This window comes from Carcharhinus amblyrhynchos, chromosome 4, assembly GCF_965287045.1.
Source record: "Carcharhinus amblyrhynchos chromosome 4, sCarAmb.v2.hapA, whole genome shotgun sequence".
NCBI lineage: Eukaryota > Metazoa > Chordata > Chondrichthyes > Carcharhiniformes > Carcharhinidae > Carcharhinus > Carcharhinus amblyrhynchos.
The window spans coordinates 81,543,137-81,561,418 of NC_137327.1; the positions used below are offsets into that span (position 1 = coordinate 81,543,137).

Below are 18,282 nucleotides of genomic sequence, written 5' to 3' on the forward strand. Positions count from 1 at the left end.
TTGCTGACTGGTTCTGCAGGAAAGGCAAGGAGCTGCCGGGGAACAGTAGGCTGGGTAACACTTGCTCTGGGTTTTGGAACAGGGTGATGCTCTCTTACTTCAGAAGTCTTTCTCCATTTAAGGGGACATGGGGACGCTTCTGTCAGTGATCTTATCAAGTGGGTTTCCAAGAAAGGGCCTGATTTCCTTGAGTTGCCATTGGAAGTTCTCTGTTTTTCTTCCATTTTGACATATTAAGCTATTTGCATAAGCTTCTCATTGGAGTCAATGTACCTTTAATCAGTTGTCAGTTTCCATTATATCCTTTATAGAATTGGATAGTGGAAAATGATGGTATGTGCCACCAGGATGCAATGCACACAGCGCAGGCGTTGTGGTGCAGCATGATCCTTGCCAAAGCAACACATTTTTTCCAGCTCTTATTCTAATCTAAATAATAATATCTGAAATAAAGTTACACACACCATAGCATGTTCCTTCAAGATCAAAGACATTTGCTGAAATTGACATTTCGATATTTTCAGCATGCTGATCAATGAAAAGGAAGGTAACCTTAATTTGCTTGGGTTTTTCCTGTCTGTAAATTATGGGGGCGATTTTGAGCTGGCACTTTCTGTCTGTGGGAATGGCAGTACACGCTCAAAATCTGGAGAGCGCGATTTACGCTGACGAGATTCCAAGTTCCGATGTTCCCGACCCCCCCCACCAGCAGCCGGATGTGAAACATGATGTAGGACTGTAGAATGTTAATTTTAGTGCATTAGCATGTCATCAGCGAGCACTCTGGGACTTCCCCTCTCACCAGATATACAGCAGGCGCCAGCATGCCGTTACACCGACGCCATTTACAGCAGGTCTACACAAGCGTGAACCTGTATCTTCACCCCTGAGGGGGAGGATTTTGGAGGTGAGCGCTCCGGCAGCCAGCATCCTCCGCTGTGTGCACTGCTCAGAGGGCACCGGAGAGGACGCAGGGGACACAGGTAGGTTAAAGTTGGGCTGTCACATCCTCTTCTGCAGTGCACTTTCACTGACCAGGGCTGCCACTGCATCCCAGGCAGGGGTGGTCACCCTGCTGGAAGGCTGACTCCTGGAGCAGGGCTATAGATTATCCTGCCTCTGCGCCACTCCATCAGGCAGTTTATGAGGGCCCCCCCTGTAAAGCATGGTGCGACCTGTTTGTCTGCCGTCCCCTGCAATCGTTGTCGAACAAGTGTTGAGGAGCCGTTTATATGGAGCTCTCCAGTGCTTGCAGCAGTTAAATTGTTATGCAGTGAGAACAAAAATTAACACTAATGTACCACAAAATTTGGACTAAAATACCAAAAATAAGCCGGCGCCTTTGAAGCAAAACACTCTGGTTTTTGCACCAGAATCCACACGCTGTCATTATTTGGTAAGATTTCACCATGCGTTTTCTAGAATTTTACTTATTTCTATATTTATCTGTAAAGACCCATTTCAGGTAATGGACCGAATTTATTTAGATGCATAGAATACCATTTAGCGGTCAATTTGCATTTTATGGGCGGGATTTTACTGGCATGTCTACCCGAGGTTCGTACAATCCCGCCCCAGGCCAACAGAGAACCTCCGAGCCTCGCCCACTGCAGGAGTCAGGGTGCGTGGGGCCGGTAAAATTCCAGCTTCTGTGTGGGTCGTAGAGCAGAATGGTCACTCGCACTTTTTACACCCCAGTGGATTTAGCCCTGACTTCAGAGGTGGGTCATTAACAGGAGGCCATGCTGACCAACAGAGAGTTTAAATCTGCTGCTAGGTTTCATTCCGTGTTATATAAAGTAATCAATTCATCAATTTCAAGTTAGGATGGCACTGAACATGATTATGTTAACTTTTTCCTAACTGCCCATCTCTGAGCTATTCCTGTCCATTTCATTGATATGATGCTTATCGATTGTTCCTTTTAAACTCCACATTGCCGCTGTGTTGAAACGAAAATTGATCAACATAGTCTCTGGGGGAACGATTTATTTCCAAGTTTCAACATGTTCAGTTCCTCATAATTCAAGTTTGATGTTCCACAATTACACATTTCCAATTTACTCATTCTTTCAGTTTGTTGCTTCTGGGTATCTTGCAGTATGAGTCTTGGTTCCTCACTATGACATCTCAGTCAATAGAATTGCGTAAAATAAGAACTAAAGTAAAGTTGAAGCTTATTTATTAGTCACAAGTAGGCTTACATTAACACTGCAGTGAAGTTACTGTGATTTTCTGTGCAATTGATATTGAGGGATCCAAAAATATCGTGCTGAATTTTGCCATTGCATTGCCCTCATTTTTGGGCGCGAAAATTTGGTAAAGTTGGGTGTGAGGTGATCCGTGCCCATTTCCACATTGGTTCCCCCTTTACCAAGGCCCAAAAATGGCTGCGGTCGGATGGTGCCGGAACAGGTGCGGCGGTCATTTAAATGCATTTGCATGTATTTAAATTGACTTATTGTGCTGCATACCCAACTTAACTGACACTTCTCCCTTCACCACTGCATTTGCCCAACCAGAATCAGCAGGAAACAGGCATGCTCCATAAAAATCTAATTCAGGCGCTTCAGTTAGTGGGGAGGTAAGTACCTAGCATCTGATGGCTGTTTGAGATTGTGGGGGTGTTGGCGGGGGTGGGGGGATAGGGATGATGGGTCCACTGCCACTCTGCCTGAGATTGGGGGAGGGACCTGCAATGGGCCTGGGCGGTGAAGTGGGTGAGGGGAATGAAAGGGTCAGTCATGTTGTGGGAGTGGGGCAACATCTATGGCGGCCAACTTGGCTGTCACAACTTGGCTGTCACAACCCTCCTGGGTTTGGCCCAGGAGGGTTGTGGCAGGGGAGCAGCATTCTACCTTTTTTTGCACATGCGTTGATTGGAACTGCAGGGCTTGGGGTACATTAAGCTTGTGCAGTGCAATTCAGACTCGCTGATATTTTTGCAGGCAATTGCATATGGGGGTGCCTGATAACGGGTCTAAAAGTCAGATCTGAAAACACTCCCAGTTTCAAGTCCTGCCAGCGCTTAGAATCAAAATGATAAAACAGGACCCTTCATGTAAAAAATGCACTGAAGAGATGGTCTTTTAGAGGCCAGTGAAAAATCCAACTGGATATATACTCTGATTCTTTATGTGGATTACAATAGTAAAAATTAAACATACAAGATAATCTTATAAGATTATTAATTAATAAATTTTAAAAACCTATATTTTTTATTTTATATTTTATAACTTTTACAACTGTAATCTACCTAAAGCATAAAAGTATTTTTTTAATTAATGCAATCTGTTTAACTTTGCACAAAGAATCATTCAGGGTGACACGACTTGAAATCTTTCTTGGATGGGGACTGACGGCCATTAAAATGTTTCTGACCTTTAAGAGTAACATGTCTTATTGTCATACAACTTGGCTATCACAGGCTGCATCGATGCACAACACATTGTAAATGCATGTTTGCTGAGGTCATGTATTGGGGAATTAATTCCATTTCTAATTTTTTGGTTTATTTTTGGCCCTGAAAATTGTGTAAACCAGTAGGCCTTGCAAATCTCAGCAACAGTTCCCTCATCTCATTATGGGCTATCAGTTGACTTAGGTGTTTATCATTTTCTGTCGACTAAGTTAAAATCAAGAGTGTCATTTATATAGCACCATTCACAACAACAAGATGTCGCAAAGGACTTTACAGCCTGCTCTGGTAAGTAGAATCATAAAATCCCTATGGTGCAGAAGGGGTCATTTGGCCCATCAAGTCTGCAGTGATCACAATTGCACCGAGGCCTTATCCCTTAATCCCAAGCATTTACCTTTCTAGAATTTATCCTGACACTAAGGGGCAATTTACCACGGTCAATCAACCTAACCCGCACACGTTTGGAGCAATGTTCATATACAACAAAAGGCAATCTAACTATTTCCCCTTGACATTGAAAGGTATTATTATCTATTCTGGTTGAAACTTCCTGAAAGACCTTGAGTAAATTTGTCAGACATGACTTCCTTCCTAAAACCCTATTGATGCTGCTTGAACTTGGCTAGAAATGGAAACTACTGGGCTTATGTGAGTGGATAGAATGCAATAAATCTTTTTTTTTAGCACTCCTGACATTTTGTTTCCAAAAATTTGGGGGAAGGACTTTAAAATTCCTTGAGGTTTGATACCTCCCCTTGACAGGATCTCCTGACAGTTTTGACAGTTAATTTTGACAGGTCACTTGACAATCCCAAAAGCTTGACAGGAATGAATTCATGTAATTTTTGCACACATTTATACCAACTTTTAACAATTCCCAAAGGCCCCTGATCTCTTCAAAGGGGTCCCAGGATCAGATCTTAAGAGATACTTTCTTTCTCCAAAGTGATATCCTGATTATCTTAATTAAGACCTGCCTCTACCAGGTCTGTTGTGCGCAGGATTTCACACTCGTGGCTGACCAAAATCCCACCTCAGTGGAGGTAGCTCATAACTTAATGGCCAGCTATCTTCCAATCCTGCCCCTGCAAACATGATAATTGCCATATTTTGTGGTGGGGCATATGATTCTTGGCAATTTTTGCCACAGTGGAGAGTCTCTCTCCGTCATGGCAAAAATCTAGGCCAACTCTTGTTCTTGTCTGTGGGTGCTGGCTAACCTGCTGTGTTTCCAGTGTTTCCAGTTTTTATTTTAGCATTTTGCCATCTGTAGCATTTTGCTTTTAATATGCATGAAAGATGTCCTTGATCACTGATTGAAGTCAAATGATAATAATGGCAAGGCTGTGTATAAAGAGAGAGGACACTATTCTCTGTCTTTTCATCAAATAGAAATTACTGAAGAAATAATTCTGAAGTGGGATTTTCATAGGCCTTGTTGTCATGGAGATATACTCTCTATTGGAATGGCAATATGAATTTGTGCTGCCAGCAGTTGGAATTCATTTTAATTCAAGCAAGTAACTATTGATGAAAAATCGTTTCTCTTTTGCCTTCACAACACCACCTAGAAAGACAGTTGGAGTAAGTGGTTAAGTAATTGCGGTTATAACCAGATGTGTGATTTAAACTCTTTTCAGACTTCGTCTTCTGAAATATTTTAATTTCTGTTTGAGCCATTAAATGCACAACTGGTTGCACCACCTGAAAAATGGCTGTGTTACTTCCAGCTTAGTGCGTGTTGCTCGACATGATTTCATTTTGAAGTAGCTATGTACGTTCATGAAGTCCCCCAAAGATCTATCCAAGACCTCCTCTTCCTTATTAATCTGATCCCTCAGCAATCTGAAGGCACAGTATCCTCTTTGACATAAATGTTGACAACACTTAACCTGTCTCCTTATCATTTTTCTTGGCCCCTTAACTTTCTTGTACAAAGAGATAGGATTAATTGATGACCTCATAAGGAAGGCGCCCCTTGGTGGCTGCTGTCATAATATGATTGAAATTTATATTCAGTTTGAGGGAGAGAGGAGTGGCTCCAAGACTAAAAACTTAAACCAGGACAATAATGAGAGATAGCTAATCTGACTGACAAATCAAGTTGACATAAAGAGACAGACATTTAAGGAGATATTTCAGAATACACAGAATAGATACTTTCCAATGAGTAAATAAAATTCCGAGGAGAGGACCCACCATTAATGTTTAAAAGAATTAAAGGTAGTATCAAAAGGCATACAATTATGCAAGATGGGTGGCAGGTCAGAAGATTGGACCAAAGAACGAAGAACAAAAACAGCCTGGGAAACAGGCCCTTCGGCCCAACGAGCCCGTGCTGCCATTTTAACATTACCAGTCCCCCCTCCACCCATGACCCTTATCTATGCTTATGGCATTCCACATTGAGGGAAACTAATTTAGGGACAATTTATTACCTCCAATCAGCCTAATAGCACATCTTTGGGGTGTGGGAGGAAACCGGAGCACCCAGAGAAAACCCACGCAAGCACAGGGAGAATGCGCAAACTCCCACAGGCACTGGCCCAAATCCATGTGTCTGCACAGCAATCAGTGATAGTCACTGAGCTGTCGTGTTGCCTAGCATCTGGTCCAGTTTAAGCCCACACTAACGTCATGAAGTACTAGGCTATTCTCGATCATCTAAGAGCAGCCCTAGTATGACCCACCGCGTGTATGCCCCTGTTGGACAACAAGGTGACCAAAGACAAAAAATGACAAATGAGTAAAAGAATATTGAGCAGGGAAATATTGGAGTACAAGAGGAGGTTATCTAGAAATATAAAAACAGATAGTAAGGGTTTCTATAAGATATTTTAAAGAGGACAGAGTTAATAAAGTGATGTTGACCCCATAGGAAGTGAGTCTGGAGAATTAACATGGGAAGATAAGGAAATGACAGATGAGTTGAACAGGTATTTTGCATTGGTCTTCACTACAGAGGACTTGTGTAACATCCCAGGAATAGCTGTAAATCAGGAAGTGGAAGGGAGGCAGGACGCAGGAAAGTGGTACTGAACAAATTGTTAGAGTTGCAGGCTGACAAGTCATTTGATGCTAGGATCTTAAAAGAAATGGCTAGTGATACAGTCAATGCATTTTTTCTAATTTTCCAAAATTTCCTAGATTTGGGGAAGGTTCTACTAGATTAGAATGTAGCAATTATAATACCATCATTCAAAAATGAGAAGGGGGGAGACTGAAAGCAGGAAACTATGGGGGGAGCTTTCCTGTCCTGTCCTGTCCACTTTGGGAGTCTTTGATTTTGATTTGATTTACTATTGTCATATATTTTAGCATACTGTGAAAAGTATTGTTTCTTGTGTGCTATACAGACAAAGCATATCGTTCATTGAGAAGGGAACAAGAGAGTGCAGAATGTAGTGTTACAGCCACAGCTAGGGTAGAAAGGTGAACTTAATGCGAGGTAGGTCCATTCAAATGTCTGATGGCAGCAGGGAAGAAGCTGTTCTTGCGTCATTTCATACATGACTTCAGACTTTTGTATTTATTTCCCAACGGAAGAAGGTGGAAAAGAGAATGTCCAGGATGCATGGGGTCCTTAATTATGCTGGCTGCTTTGCCAAGGCAGTGGGACGTGTAGACAGAGCCAGTGGATGAGAGGCTGGTTTGCATGATGGATTGGGCTACATTCATGACATTTTTTAGTTTCTTGTGTCTTGGGCAGAGCAGGAGCCATACCAAGCTACAATACAGTAGTGAAAGAGTGCGTTCTATGGTGCATCTGTAAAAGTTGGTGAGAATTGTAGCTGACATGCCAAATTTCCTTAGTCTTCTGAGAAAGTAGAGGCATTGGTGGGTTTTCTTAAATATAGTGCCAGCACGGAGAGACCAGTTTGTTGGTGACCTGGACACCTAAAAACTTGAAACTCTCGACCCGTTCTACTTCATCCCCATTGATATAGACAGGCAGTGTCCTCCTTTACACTTCCTGAAGTCAATGACAATGTCCTTCATTTGTTGACATTAAGGGAGAGATTATTGTTGCCGCACCAATTCACCAGATTCTCTATCTCATTCCTGTACTTTGTCTCGTGATTGCTTGAGATCCGATCTACTATGGTGGTGTTGTCAGCAAATTTGAAAATCACATTGGAGGGGAATTTGGCCACACAGTCTTGGGGTATAAGGAATATTGTAGGGAGCTGAGAACGCAGCCTTGTGGGGCACCAGTGTTGGGGATGATCATGGAGGAGGTGCTGTTGCTTATCCTTACTAATTGTTGTCTGCGAGTTAGGAAGTTCAGGATCCAGTTGCAGAGGGAGGAGCTGAGACCCAGGCCATGGAGTTTCAAGTGAGTTCCGTGGGAATAATGATGTTGAAGGCTGAGCTGCAGTCAATAAATAGGAGTCCTTGTTATCTAGATGTTCCAGGGTTGAGTGCAGGACCAAGAAGATGGCATCTGCTGTGGACCTGTTGGAATGGTAGGCAAGCTATAGTGAATCCAGGCATTCTGAGAGGCTAGAACTGATTTGTGCTATGACTAGCCTTTTGAAGCACTTCATAATGATGAATGTCTGAGCCATCAGTCATTAGTCATTAAGGCACGCTGCCTGGTTTTCCTTAGGTACTGGGATGATGGTCATTTTCTTGAAGCAGATAGGGACCTTAGATTGTTGTAAAGAGAGGGTGAAAATGCCTGCGAATACCCTCGCCAGCTGATCTGCGCAGGATCTGAGAGCTCATCGGGGTATCCCATTTGGACCAGTCGCTTTCTGTAGGCTGACCTTCAAAAAAGCTGCTCCAACATCTGCAATGGTGACCCCCAGGTACAGGTTCATCCAGTGCTTTCAAAATGGAGGGCATGCACTTGCTGACTTCTTGTTCAAAACGGGCGTAGAGTACCTTAAGCTCATCAGGGAGGGGTGCATTGGAGCTGGCGATTTTCCATGCCTTCATCTTGTAACCTGTTATGTCTTGCACATCTTGCCATAGTCAGCAGAGGTCTGTGTGGCTAGCCTGGGACTCCAGCTTGGTCCAGTGCTGTCTTTTAGCATCTTTAATTGATCTCTTCAGATCATATCTGGCTCTCTTGTATAGGTCAGTGTTGCTTGACTTGAACGCCTCAGATCTGGACTTCAGCAAGCAGTGGGTATCCTCGTTCATCCATTGTTTCTGGTTGGGGAACACATGGATTTGCTTCTTTGGCACACTGTCTTCTACATACACACTAATGAAGTCAGTTACCTTAGTGGCGTACTTGTTCAGGCTGGTTGCAGAGTTTTTAAGTACTGACCAATCTGCTGACTTCATGCAACCCTGTAGATCATCCAATTCCTCAGAATAATATTGCATGACTTTCTTTGATGGACTCTCCCGCTTCAGTTTTTGCTTGTAAGTTGGGAGCAGGAGCATAGCCTTGTGGTCTGATTTGCCAAAGTATGGGTGGGTGATAGAGCAGTAGGCGTGTTTGATATTTGTGTAACAGTGGTCTAGGATGTTTGGGCCTCTGGTGGAGCAGGAGACATGTTGGTGATAACTTGGTAATACGCTGTTGAACTTGGCCTGATTGAAGTCCCCGGCCACAATGTGGATGAAGGGGAACCAGTGGATGTACTGTACTTAGATTTCCAGGAAGCATTTGATCAGGTTCGATATCAAAGATATTGTGGAAAATAAAAACTCAAGATGTAAGGGGTGACATATTGGCGTGAATATAAAATTGCTTAGCTAACAGGAATCGGAGAGTAGCCAAAATGGACCATTTTCATTTTGGCAAGATGAAATGAGTGGTGTGCCATAGGTATCAGTGCTGGCCCTCAACATTTTACAATTTATGTAAGTGATTTGAATGAAGGGAGCAAAGGAACAGTTGTAAAATTTTCTGATGACACAAAGACAGCTAGGGAATCGAGAAAGATCAACTTAATGAAAGTTTTAGCAGCATAGAACAAGAAGAAAAGATAGAATTAGAAGATACACTTGGCGCCGCTTACAAGAAGTCACCGCAATGCAGCGTCATCTTGAAACAGGAAGATTCTATTACTGTTTTGTCTATTATTATTATTTCCATTAATGGAAATCCTTTTTCCATAGTTACTCCTGTCAAAACCCTTCCATGCTTTGAACTCCATCAAATCGCTTTTTAGCCTTCTTTATGCTCCAGCTCCAACAGCCTTTCCACATAACCAAAGTCCTCATCCCTGGTACCATTCTAGTAAATCTTTTCACATCCATCTCAAAAGATGGCAAATAAAATTGAACAAAAGCAATATTCCCATCAAGATTTAATCAATGTTCTAACAAAGGTTTAGCAAACTGCCTTGTTTTTGTACTCTATTCCATGAAGCCAAGGATCTAGCTACTTTTTTGCAGCCGTTCAGTGTTTGTGCCACTTTCAAAGATTTGTGACCCTACAATCCAAGTTTCTTTATTTCTTTAGTGCTTTCCCAGAGGAAACATCATCAGCCTGTTCTGTCCTTCCAGATAGTTATAACCTTTGATTTTCAGTATCATCCTTGTAAATCTTCCTTGCCCCTTATCTGAAGACTTGAATTTTGCACAGTGCTGTGTTCTAGCCAAAGTCTATACATGTTTAACTTAATGCACAATGAAATTACTCTCAACCCTATTTGTGCTCATTTAACATTATAATACCCTTGATGCACACACACAGGGGTGAATTTTCCCATTCCGCCTACCAGGGGAATTGTAGCGAGTGCGGGGTGGACCATGGAATGGTTTGTTGACCTTGTGCAGGATTTTCTGGTTTCGGGGCGATTGCTGCCGGAAAATTCTGTCCACTGACTTGGAATTTTAACTGTGTCCCTTGCGTGATTTTGCTTCCTATTCATTATCATTAATCTTTGCATTGCTACGTTGTTCCATCACATTCAGTTTTTCTTTCTCTAGTCCACTTCTCATTTTCTCTATATTCACACACTGTTAACATCTAGATGCAGCACTTCGTCCCGTATTTAAATTAAGTATTTCTAGTGACTTGAAACTGGAATTAGCCTTTCTCCTTTCTACAGTTTCAATAGCTAAGCATTTTTTTTTTGACTCATGTCATTTTCTGCTACTCCTCTGACCTCAGCGGGATCCTATGTTCTCTGCAGTGGACTGGATCCTGTTCATGAGATAACAATAAAGCATTTGCTATCCACAATGGATTATTTATTGAATTATTTCTTTTTGGCACAAATTATCACTCACTGCTTTTTCAAGTTGCAAGAATTGTACATCGCAGTCTGGCTCACACTCATGGCTCAAGATGAGGCAGAAACATGCGTAGTTAAGGAAAGTGAAGCAGTCAGCAAACTAAATACACCATCTGTTGGGAGACATGACAAGTTGATGTTTCTGGCTTTACCTCCTCTTCAGTCCAATGGATACAGTTTTTTTGACTCCTTTGCACCTTGACAAAAAAAATCTGCTACAGGCTACAAAGCTCTTTAGCTGCTTCTTTGTAAAAGAAGGCGGGGTACTTGTACTCTGGGAAGTACCTTTATGTGTTTCTACTTCTGCTTTACCTACACTTATACCCTTCATTCATTGTTTTGGATTTCTTGTAATTTCAATTTTTTTTCTGGTTCTGGTGAATCTTTTTCCTTCCCACTTCCTCCCCTCTTTCACAGAATCATAGAATAGAATCACAGAATTCCTACAGTGCAGAAGGAGCCCAATTATGAGGGTTGCATTCAAAGTTGATATTGCTATCTGGCAGAAAATCCTTGGCATGTCACTGACAATATTCTATCTGTTAATTCAAACTTGGAACAATTGGCCACATACTTTCTCCTTCATCAATCTTACCTATTAACGTATTCCATACCCTATCATATTTGGAATGAAATAATATAGCCAATTGTTCCAAGTTTGAGTTACAGATAGAACATTGTCAGCAACATGCCAAGGATTTTCTGCCAGATGGCAACATCAACTTTGAATGCAACCCTCATGACTGCCACGTTTTGGGAGGGAGAAGGAAATAAATCAATGCGTCCTTGTCTGATTCACAGGGAACCAGCTTGTTTTGCCAGGTTGACTTTATGTTGCTAAATATTCTTTTGTTCTTATGTGTTTACAGACTGCACCTGGAGTCCATAAGAGGTTGTTTCGCAAAGTGAAGAACTTAATTGCTGCATATCAGAAGGCGGATCAAGGCTTAGCAATGCCTTTGCTATACCCTGTGTACAGACAGAAAGGTATTTGTGGTGATTGTTCCTTTAAGGGTAATACAGCAGGTTAAGGATCACCTGGCCTGGAGGAACCGATGGGAACTCAGAATAGGAATCACCCCAGAGTGGGTAGCACTGCTGCCTCACAGTCCCAGGGACCCAGGTTTGATTCCCGGTTGGGCCAGTGTCTGTGCAGAATCTGCAGGTTCACCCTGTGTCTGTGTGGGCTTTCTCCGGATGCTCTGATTTGCTCCCACAATCTGAAAGATGTGCTGGTTAGGTGCATTGGCCATGCTAAGTTTTCGTTCAGCGTACCTGAACAGGCACCTGAGTATGGCGACTAGAGGATTTTCACGGTAACTTAATTGCAGTGTTAATGTGAACATACTTGTGACACTAATAAATAAATTTTAAACCACTTAGGAAGGAAGACATGTAAGGAACTAGTTACAGCCATTTGGCAGCTGAACAATTCTTATTAACAAATCATTAGTGTGTCCATTAGTGAAGTCTGTGAAAGTATAGTATTTAAACTCACCTTACCGTTATCTGAACCGTATGTGATTGGAAATACAGTTCTTCTGTTGGTTAGGTGCATTGGCCATGCCAAATTCTCCCTCAGTGTACCCAAACATGCACTGGAGTGTGGCAACCAGGGAGTTTTCAAATTAACTTCATTGCAGTGTTAATATAAGCCTATTTGTGACACTAATAAATAAACTTTAAAGACTGAAACTGGATGCACAACACAAATCGGCACAGACAGAACTTGAATTGGAAACTCTCTGCTCTGCGCAGCTTAGTGCAAGATTGAGGCATGAATTCTAGCTCACGAAGCAAACATTGAAAATAGGTGCAGGAATAGGCCATTCAGTCCTTCAAGCCCACACCATCATTCAGTATGATCATGGCTGATCATGCACTTTTAGTATCCCACTCCCGCTTTCTCTCCATAACCCTTGATCCCTTTAGCCTGAAAGACTATGTCCAGTTTCTTCTTGAACATGTCTAATGAACTAGCCCCAACAGCTTCCTGTGGTAGAGAATTCCATAGGTTCACAACTCTCTGAGTGAAGAAATCCTTCCTGATCTCAGCCCTGAATGGCTTACCCTTTATTCTTAGCCTGTGCCCCCAGTTCTGGACTTCCCAACATCGGGAACATTCTTCCAGCATCTAGCCTGTCCAGTCCCATCAAGATTTTGTATGTTTCTATGAGACCCCTCTCATTCTTTTAACACAGTAAGTACATACCCAGTCGATCCAATCTCTCAATCATACAGCTCATGTATAAGCTTGTTTAATGATAACACATTTAATTCTCATTCAGTTTTATTAACTGAAATTCACCTGTGTAACAGTGAATATTTACTTGTTTTACAGGTGATGAAACAGAAGATTATCTCATGATGCAACCAGCTAAATGATTGCAAACACTTTTTAAAAATTTCCAACAAGATGTTGGGCTGAACTTACTATCAGTGCTTTCGATTGAAATGGGCTGCAGCAGTCAACCTGAATAAATCTTCATTGATCTTTTGATGGTCCGGGATACTTTGACAATCTAAACATTATTTTCTTTTTTTTAGAGTACCAGATGCTTGATCAGCAATTATTATTCTAGACAAATACATGTTTGAATCATAAGTTCTGACATACTTCTGTACTCAAGTTCTTGATGAAGCTCTTAATAATTCATTTATTTATTTACATTTTTCTCAACCTTGTCTGAAAAGGGGGTCTCTGTACCCTTCATGTTGTTCCAAAACAGCTACTGATGTTCAACTAAAGACAGGAACCAAAGAAGTTTTTTTTTAACGACTTGGCTGAATTAATTTTAATTTTTTTTTGCAGAATCTACAGTATTATTTGTTAATAATTTCATACCAACAATACAAAAATGAGAACAGATTTCCATTGTAAGGATGGCAAATTCTGGGTTTCTGCAGCGGTTGCCCTGATCTTTTGTCATGGTGACAGACCGGACACCATGGTTTTGAAGGTTGTGGCAGGAGATGGAACAACTCCTGCAGAAACCCAGCACCAATATTTTCCCAGAACTTAGTGAAGAACCAGTTTCACTGAACAGAAAATGCTGGAAAATCTCAGCAGGTCTGACAGCATCTGTGGAGAGAGACTACAGTTAACATTTCGAGTCTGAATGACGCTTCGTCAGAGATTGTCAACAGTTCTGATGAAAGGTCATCCAGCCTCGAGATGTTGGCTGTATTTTCCCTGCACAGATGCTGTCTGGCCTGCTGAGAGTTTCTAGCTTTTTCCGTTTTTGTTTCAGATTCCAGCATCAGCAGTGTTTTGCCTTTATCTTAGTTTCTCTCAACAACTGCGTATGGATGCAAAATGTCCTGCTGAACAAACATTCCTGAGCTAAGTAACAATCTTATCACTTACAAGGCTTGATGAGCTGGCTCTTCATTGGCAGTGGTGGCCACATAATGACTACAATTTCTACATGGATAACACTGCATCACTTCATTATGAACCACATAACACCATTATCCAAAGTTATTTCCCCCTGAATTTTGTTGAAACATATTTGTAACCAGAATAAATTATTTCATGTATCTTAGAGCCTTTTGGCAAAGGTACCTATAAAATTAAAAGAGAAAGTTATCTCAAGTGGATTGAATTGGCAGACAGATATGAGATATGAGCATGTCAGTATGTGGTTAGGAGACAAATGTTCTTGGTAGCTGCTGTAATCGGCTGCTGGTTAATGCTTTTGAAAAACTGTTTCTGTGAAACACATTGGATTTAATAATTGGCTTTTCTTTTAATTGATACTCATTTGAATCAATTTCTTTCAAAGGAATGTAATGAAAAAGCAATAGCCATGTTCCCTTCAACTCTTTTTGTTTCATTCAAAGTACATTTTGTTTTCAGTCCAAGCTGTGAAATACATATTTTTTGATTTGATTTGATTTATTATTGTCACATGTATTAGTATGCAGTGAAAAGTATTGTTTCTTGTGCTATACAGACAAAGCATACTGTTCATAGGGAAGGAAAAGAGAGAGTGCAGAATGTAATGCAATACTTGTTCCAGTCAACTCATCCTTTTATTTGATTAGATGCTTGGAGATTTGCCAACTTGTTTTGCTTTTGTACTTCTCATTTTCTTATAAACTTCCATCAGAGTGGCATAAAAAAAACACATGAAGAGTGGAAAAATTAAAAGCTGAAATTGCAGTCAGGCTTGGTAATCATTTTTTCATTGGATTTCCCTAGTTATCTCTCTCTGTTATGTGGGGTACATAAAGTGCCTTGATCTTTGTTCAGGGGCAACCTTGAGTGGTCATTTAGAATTAAAGAATCCCTACCGTGCAGAAGGAAGTCTTTTGGCCCATCAAGCCTGCACCGACAACAATCTCACCCAGGCCCTATTCCCGTAGCCTCACATATTTACCCTTCTACTCCCCTTACACTAAGGGACAATTTAACATGGCCAATTAACCTAACCCACAAATCTTTGGAGTGTGGGAGGTAACCAGAGGAAACCCATGCAGACATGGGGAGAATGTGCATACAGACAGTCACTTAAGGCCAGAATTGAACCCAGGTCCCTGGCACAGTGTGGCAGCAGTGCTAACCACTGTGCCACCCATTAACTTGCTTAGAGGAGCACAACTCAGCACAAAGTCTCACTTAATGCCTTGAGACCCACTTTCTAGCAGCTGTCTCCAGATAGTCATGAAGAGCAGGAAGCCCAGGTAATATTATTCCTCCCACTCTCCAGCATGGCAAGTTAAGATGAAATGCTGTGGGCCAACCGCTACCATAGAAAGCCATCAACTTAAAAATAACTGATAATCCTGCCTGGTTCTGACCTCTGTAGTTCATTCTTACTCTAGGCATAGCCTTCATCGACTGGTTTGTTTTGTATTTAAATAATAGTTTGCTATTCGCTCATGTGACTTTTGTTACTAAAACCAAATAATTTGGGGACCTTTGTATGTAAAATATAAATAAATATATCTTTAGTACTTTAGGTTGATGCATTATTTTTCGACATGACTTCACCCCACATTTGTCAAGTCTTTCTAATGTAAGTGTCAGCAATTCAGCCAAGAGGGATGTCATCATCTCTGGTAGCGCACTTTTTAATATATTCACATATAATTCATTTGTCATTTGTCCAATGCCCATTTTTTAGTAGTTTATTGACCACATTAAGATAGTATTAAAAAGTAAGTTTTATATGAATGCACAAATATGGGATGAGATTTTCCCAGAAATCGGCATGGACAGAAAAAGCAGCGTTGAAGCTGTTAGCAGCAACAGTAGATTTCTCCAACATATAATCCAGCACATAGAAAAAAAATCAAGGGTCCCATGCCATGATGTGTTGTTGGCAGGGTGGCCTCTGATTTGTCTGCCCTGTCAACAACTTGGTCTCTTGTGGATCTGACTGCCATTTTTAATGGCCACCTCAGTGCAAAGTAGTTGACACTGAAACCCTGGCACTGCCATCTGGGGGCAGTGCCCAGCCAGTGCCAGCATAGTGTCAGGGAGCAGTGCCTGGGCATGGATTCCTCCCCCCCACCCCCCTCAAGCATTGCACCCACCTGGGAGTCTGCATTGCAGGTGCATGCCTCGAGAGACCAGTGGTGTCTCACACTGTTCTGCAGTCACGCCAATGTAGATGGATTTTCTGACAGGGGTGGGGGGGCAGAATTATTCAGGTGTACGGACCTGATGATATGTTAATTAATTCCAAAGACGTTCTCAATGTTTCACTGCCAGGAAACATACCTTGTCACCGATGAAGAAGGGAACAATTGCGTCATGCATTTACATCCATGTAAAACGCAATTTGGCTGTCCTCATGAAATTTTTCACTCCTATCACTGAACCCACGCAACACAATTGGGAATGGAAAATCCTGGGCATTGTAAATTGCCAAGTGCAATGGGGTGCATTTTCAAAGAACGTAGAACATAGAACAGTAGAGCACAGTACAGGCCCTTCGGCCCTCAATATAGTGCTGAGCTATGTCCAATCCCAAGATCAAGCTATCCCACTCCCTATAATTCTGGTGTGCTCCGTGTGCCTATCCAGTAACCGCTTGAAAGTTCCTAAAGTGTCCAACTCCACTATCACAGCAGACAGTCCGTTCCACAGCCCAACCATTCTCTGAGTGAAGAATCTACCTCGGACATCCCTCCTATATCTCCTACCGTGAATCTCATAGTTATGCCCTCTAGTAACAGCTACATCCACCTGAGGGAATGGTCTCTACACATGCACTCTATCTATCCCCCTCATTATCTTATAAACCTCGATTAAGTCACCTCTCATCCTCCTCTGCTCTAAAAAGAAAAGCCCCAGCTCCCTCAACCTTTCATCATAAGACCTACCCTGCAAACCAGGCAACATCCTGATAAATCTCCTCTGCACTCTCTCCAATGTTTCCACATCCTTCTTATAGTGAGGTGACCAGAGCTGAACACAATATTCCAAATGTGGAATATATACCAATATTCCAATGTGGAATATATACCAAGCTCCGGTATAGTTGCAGCTTAACCCACTCAAACCCCCGTTAATGAACGCTAACATACTATAAGCCTTCTTCACGACTCTATCCACTTGAGTGGCAACCTTCGGAGGTCTATGGATACGAACCCCAAGATTTCTCTGTTCCTCCACATTCCTCAGAACCCTGCCATTGACCCTGCAATCCGCATTCAAGTTTGTCATACCAAAATGAATCACCTTGCGCTTATCAGGGTTAAACTTCATCTGCCACTTTTCGACCCAGCTCTGCATCCTATCAATGTCTCTTTGCAGCCTGCAACAGCCCTCCACCTCATCCATTACTTCACCAATCTTGGTGTCATCAGCAAGTTTACTAACACACCCTTCAGCCCCCTCTTCCAAGTCATTGATAAAAATCTCAAATAACAGAGGACCCAGCACTGACCCCTGTGGTACACTGCTTGTAACTGGCCTCCAGTCTGAAAATTTTCCTTCCATCACCACCCTCTGTCTTCTATGATACAGCTAGTTACTTAGCCAATCGCCAAATTTCCTTCTATGCCACACCTTCTTATCTTCATCAGCCTACCATGGGGAAACTTATCAAACGCCTTACTAAAATCCATGCATAACGACATAAACTGCCCTACCTTCGTCTACACACTTAGTTACCTAGAATCATAGAATCCTATAGTGCAGAAAGAGGCCTGCAGTGAACACAATCCCACCCAGGGCCTACCCCCATATCCCTACATATTATATCCACTAATCCCTCTCACCTACACATCCCTGGATACTAAGGGGCAATTTCTTAGCATAGCCAATCAACCTAACCCACACATCTTTGGACTGTGGGAGGAAACTGGAATACCCGGAGGAAACCCACACAGACATGAGGAGAATGTGCAAACTCCACACAGACAGTGACTCGAGCCAGGAATCGAACCCAGGACCCTGGAGCTGTGAAGCAGCAGTACTAACTACTGTGCTACCTCCTCAAAGAATTCAATCAAATTTGTGAGACAGGACCTACCTCTCACAAAACTATGCTGACTATCCCAGATTAAACTGCATCTTTCCAAATGGTCATAAATCCTATTTCTCAGGACCCTTTCCATTAACTTACCAACCACCGAAATAACTAGCCTATAATTACCAGGGTCATTCCTATTTCCCTTCTTGAATAGACAAACAACATTTGCCAC

General features: G+C 42.0%; 1 protein-coding gene across 1 annotated transcript in view; it reads left to right on the forward strand.

Annotated features, from left to right (window-relative positions):
* The window catches only part of LOC145342653 (SH2 domain-containing protein 1A-like), a 51,811-nt gene extending 36,224 nt beyond the window's left edge, over positions 1 to 15,587 (forward strand). Inside the window, exons 3-4 of the mRNA XM_080188198.1 lie at positions 11,493 to 11,610; positions 12,965 to 15,587. Coding sequence (XP_080044324.1) covers positions 11,493 to 11,610; positions 12,965 to 13,008 — 162 coding nt within the window. The 3' untranslated portion in view covers positions 13,009 to 15,587. The remainder of the gene's footprint in view (positions 1 to 11,492; positions 11,611 to 12,964) is intronic.
* The last annotated feature ends 2,695 nt before the right edge of the window (positions 15,588 to 18,282 follow it).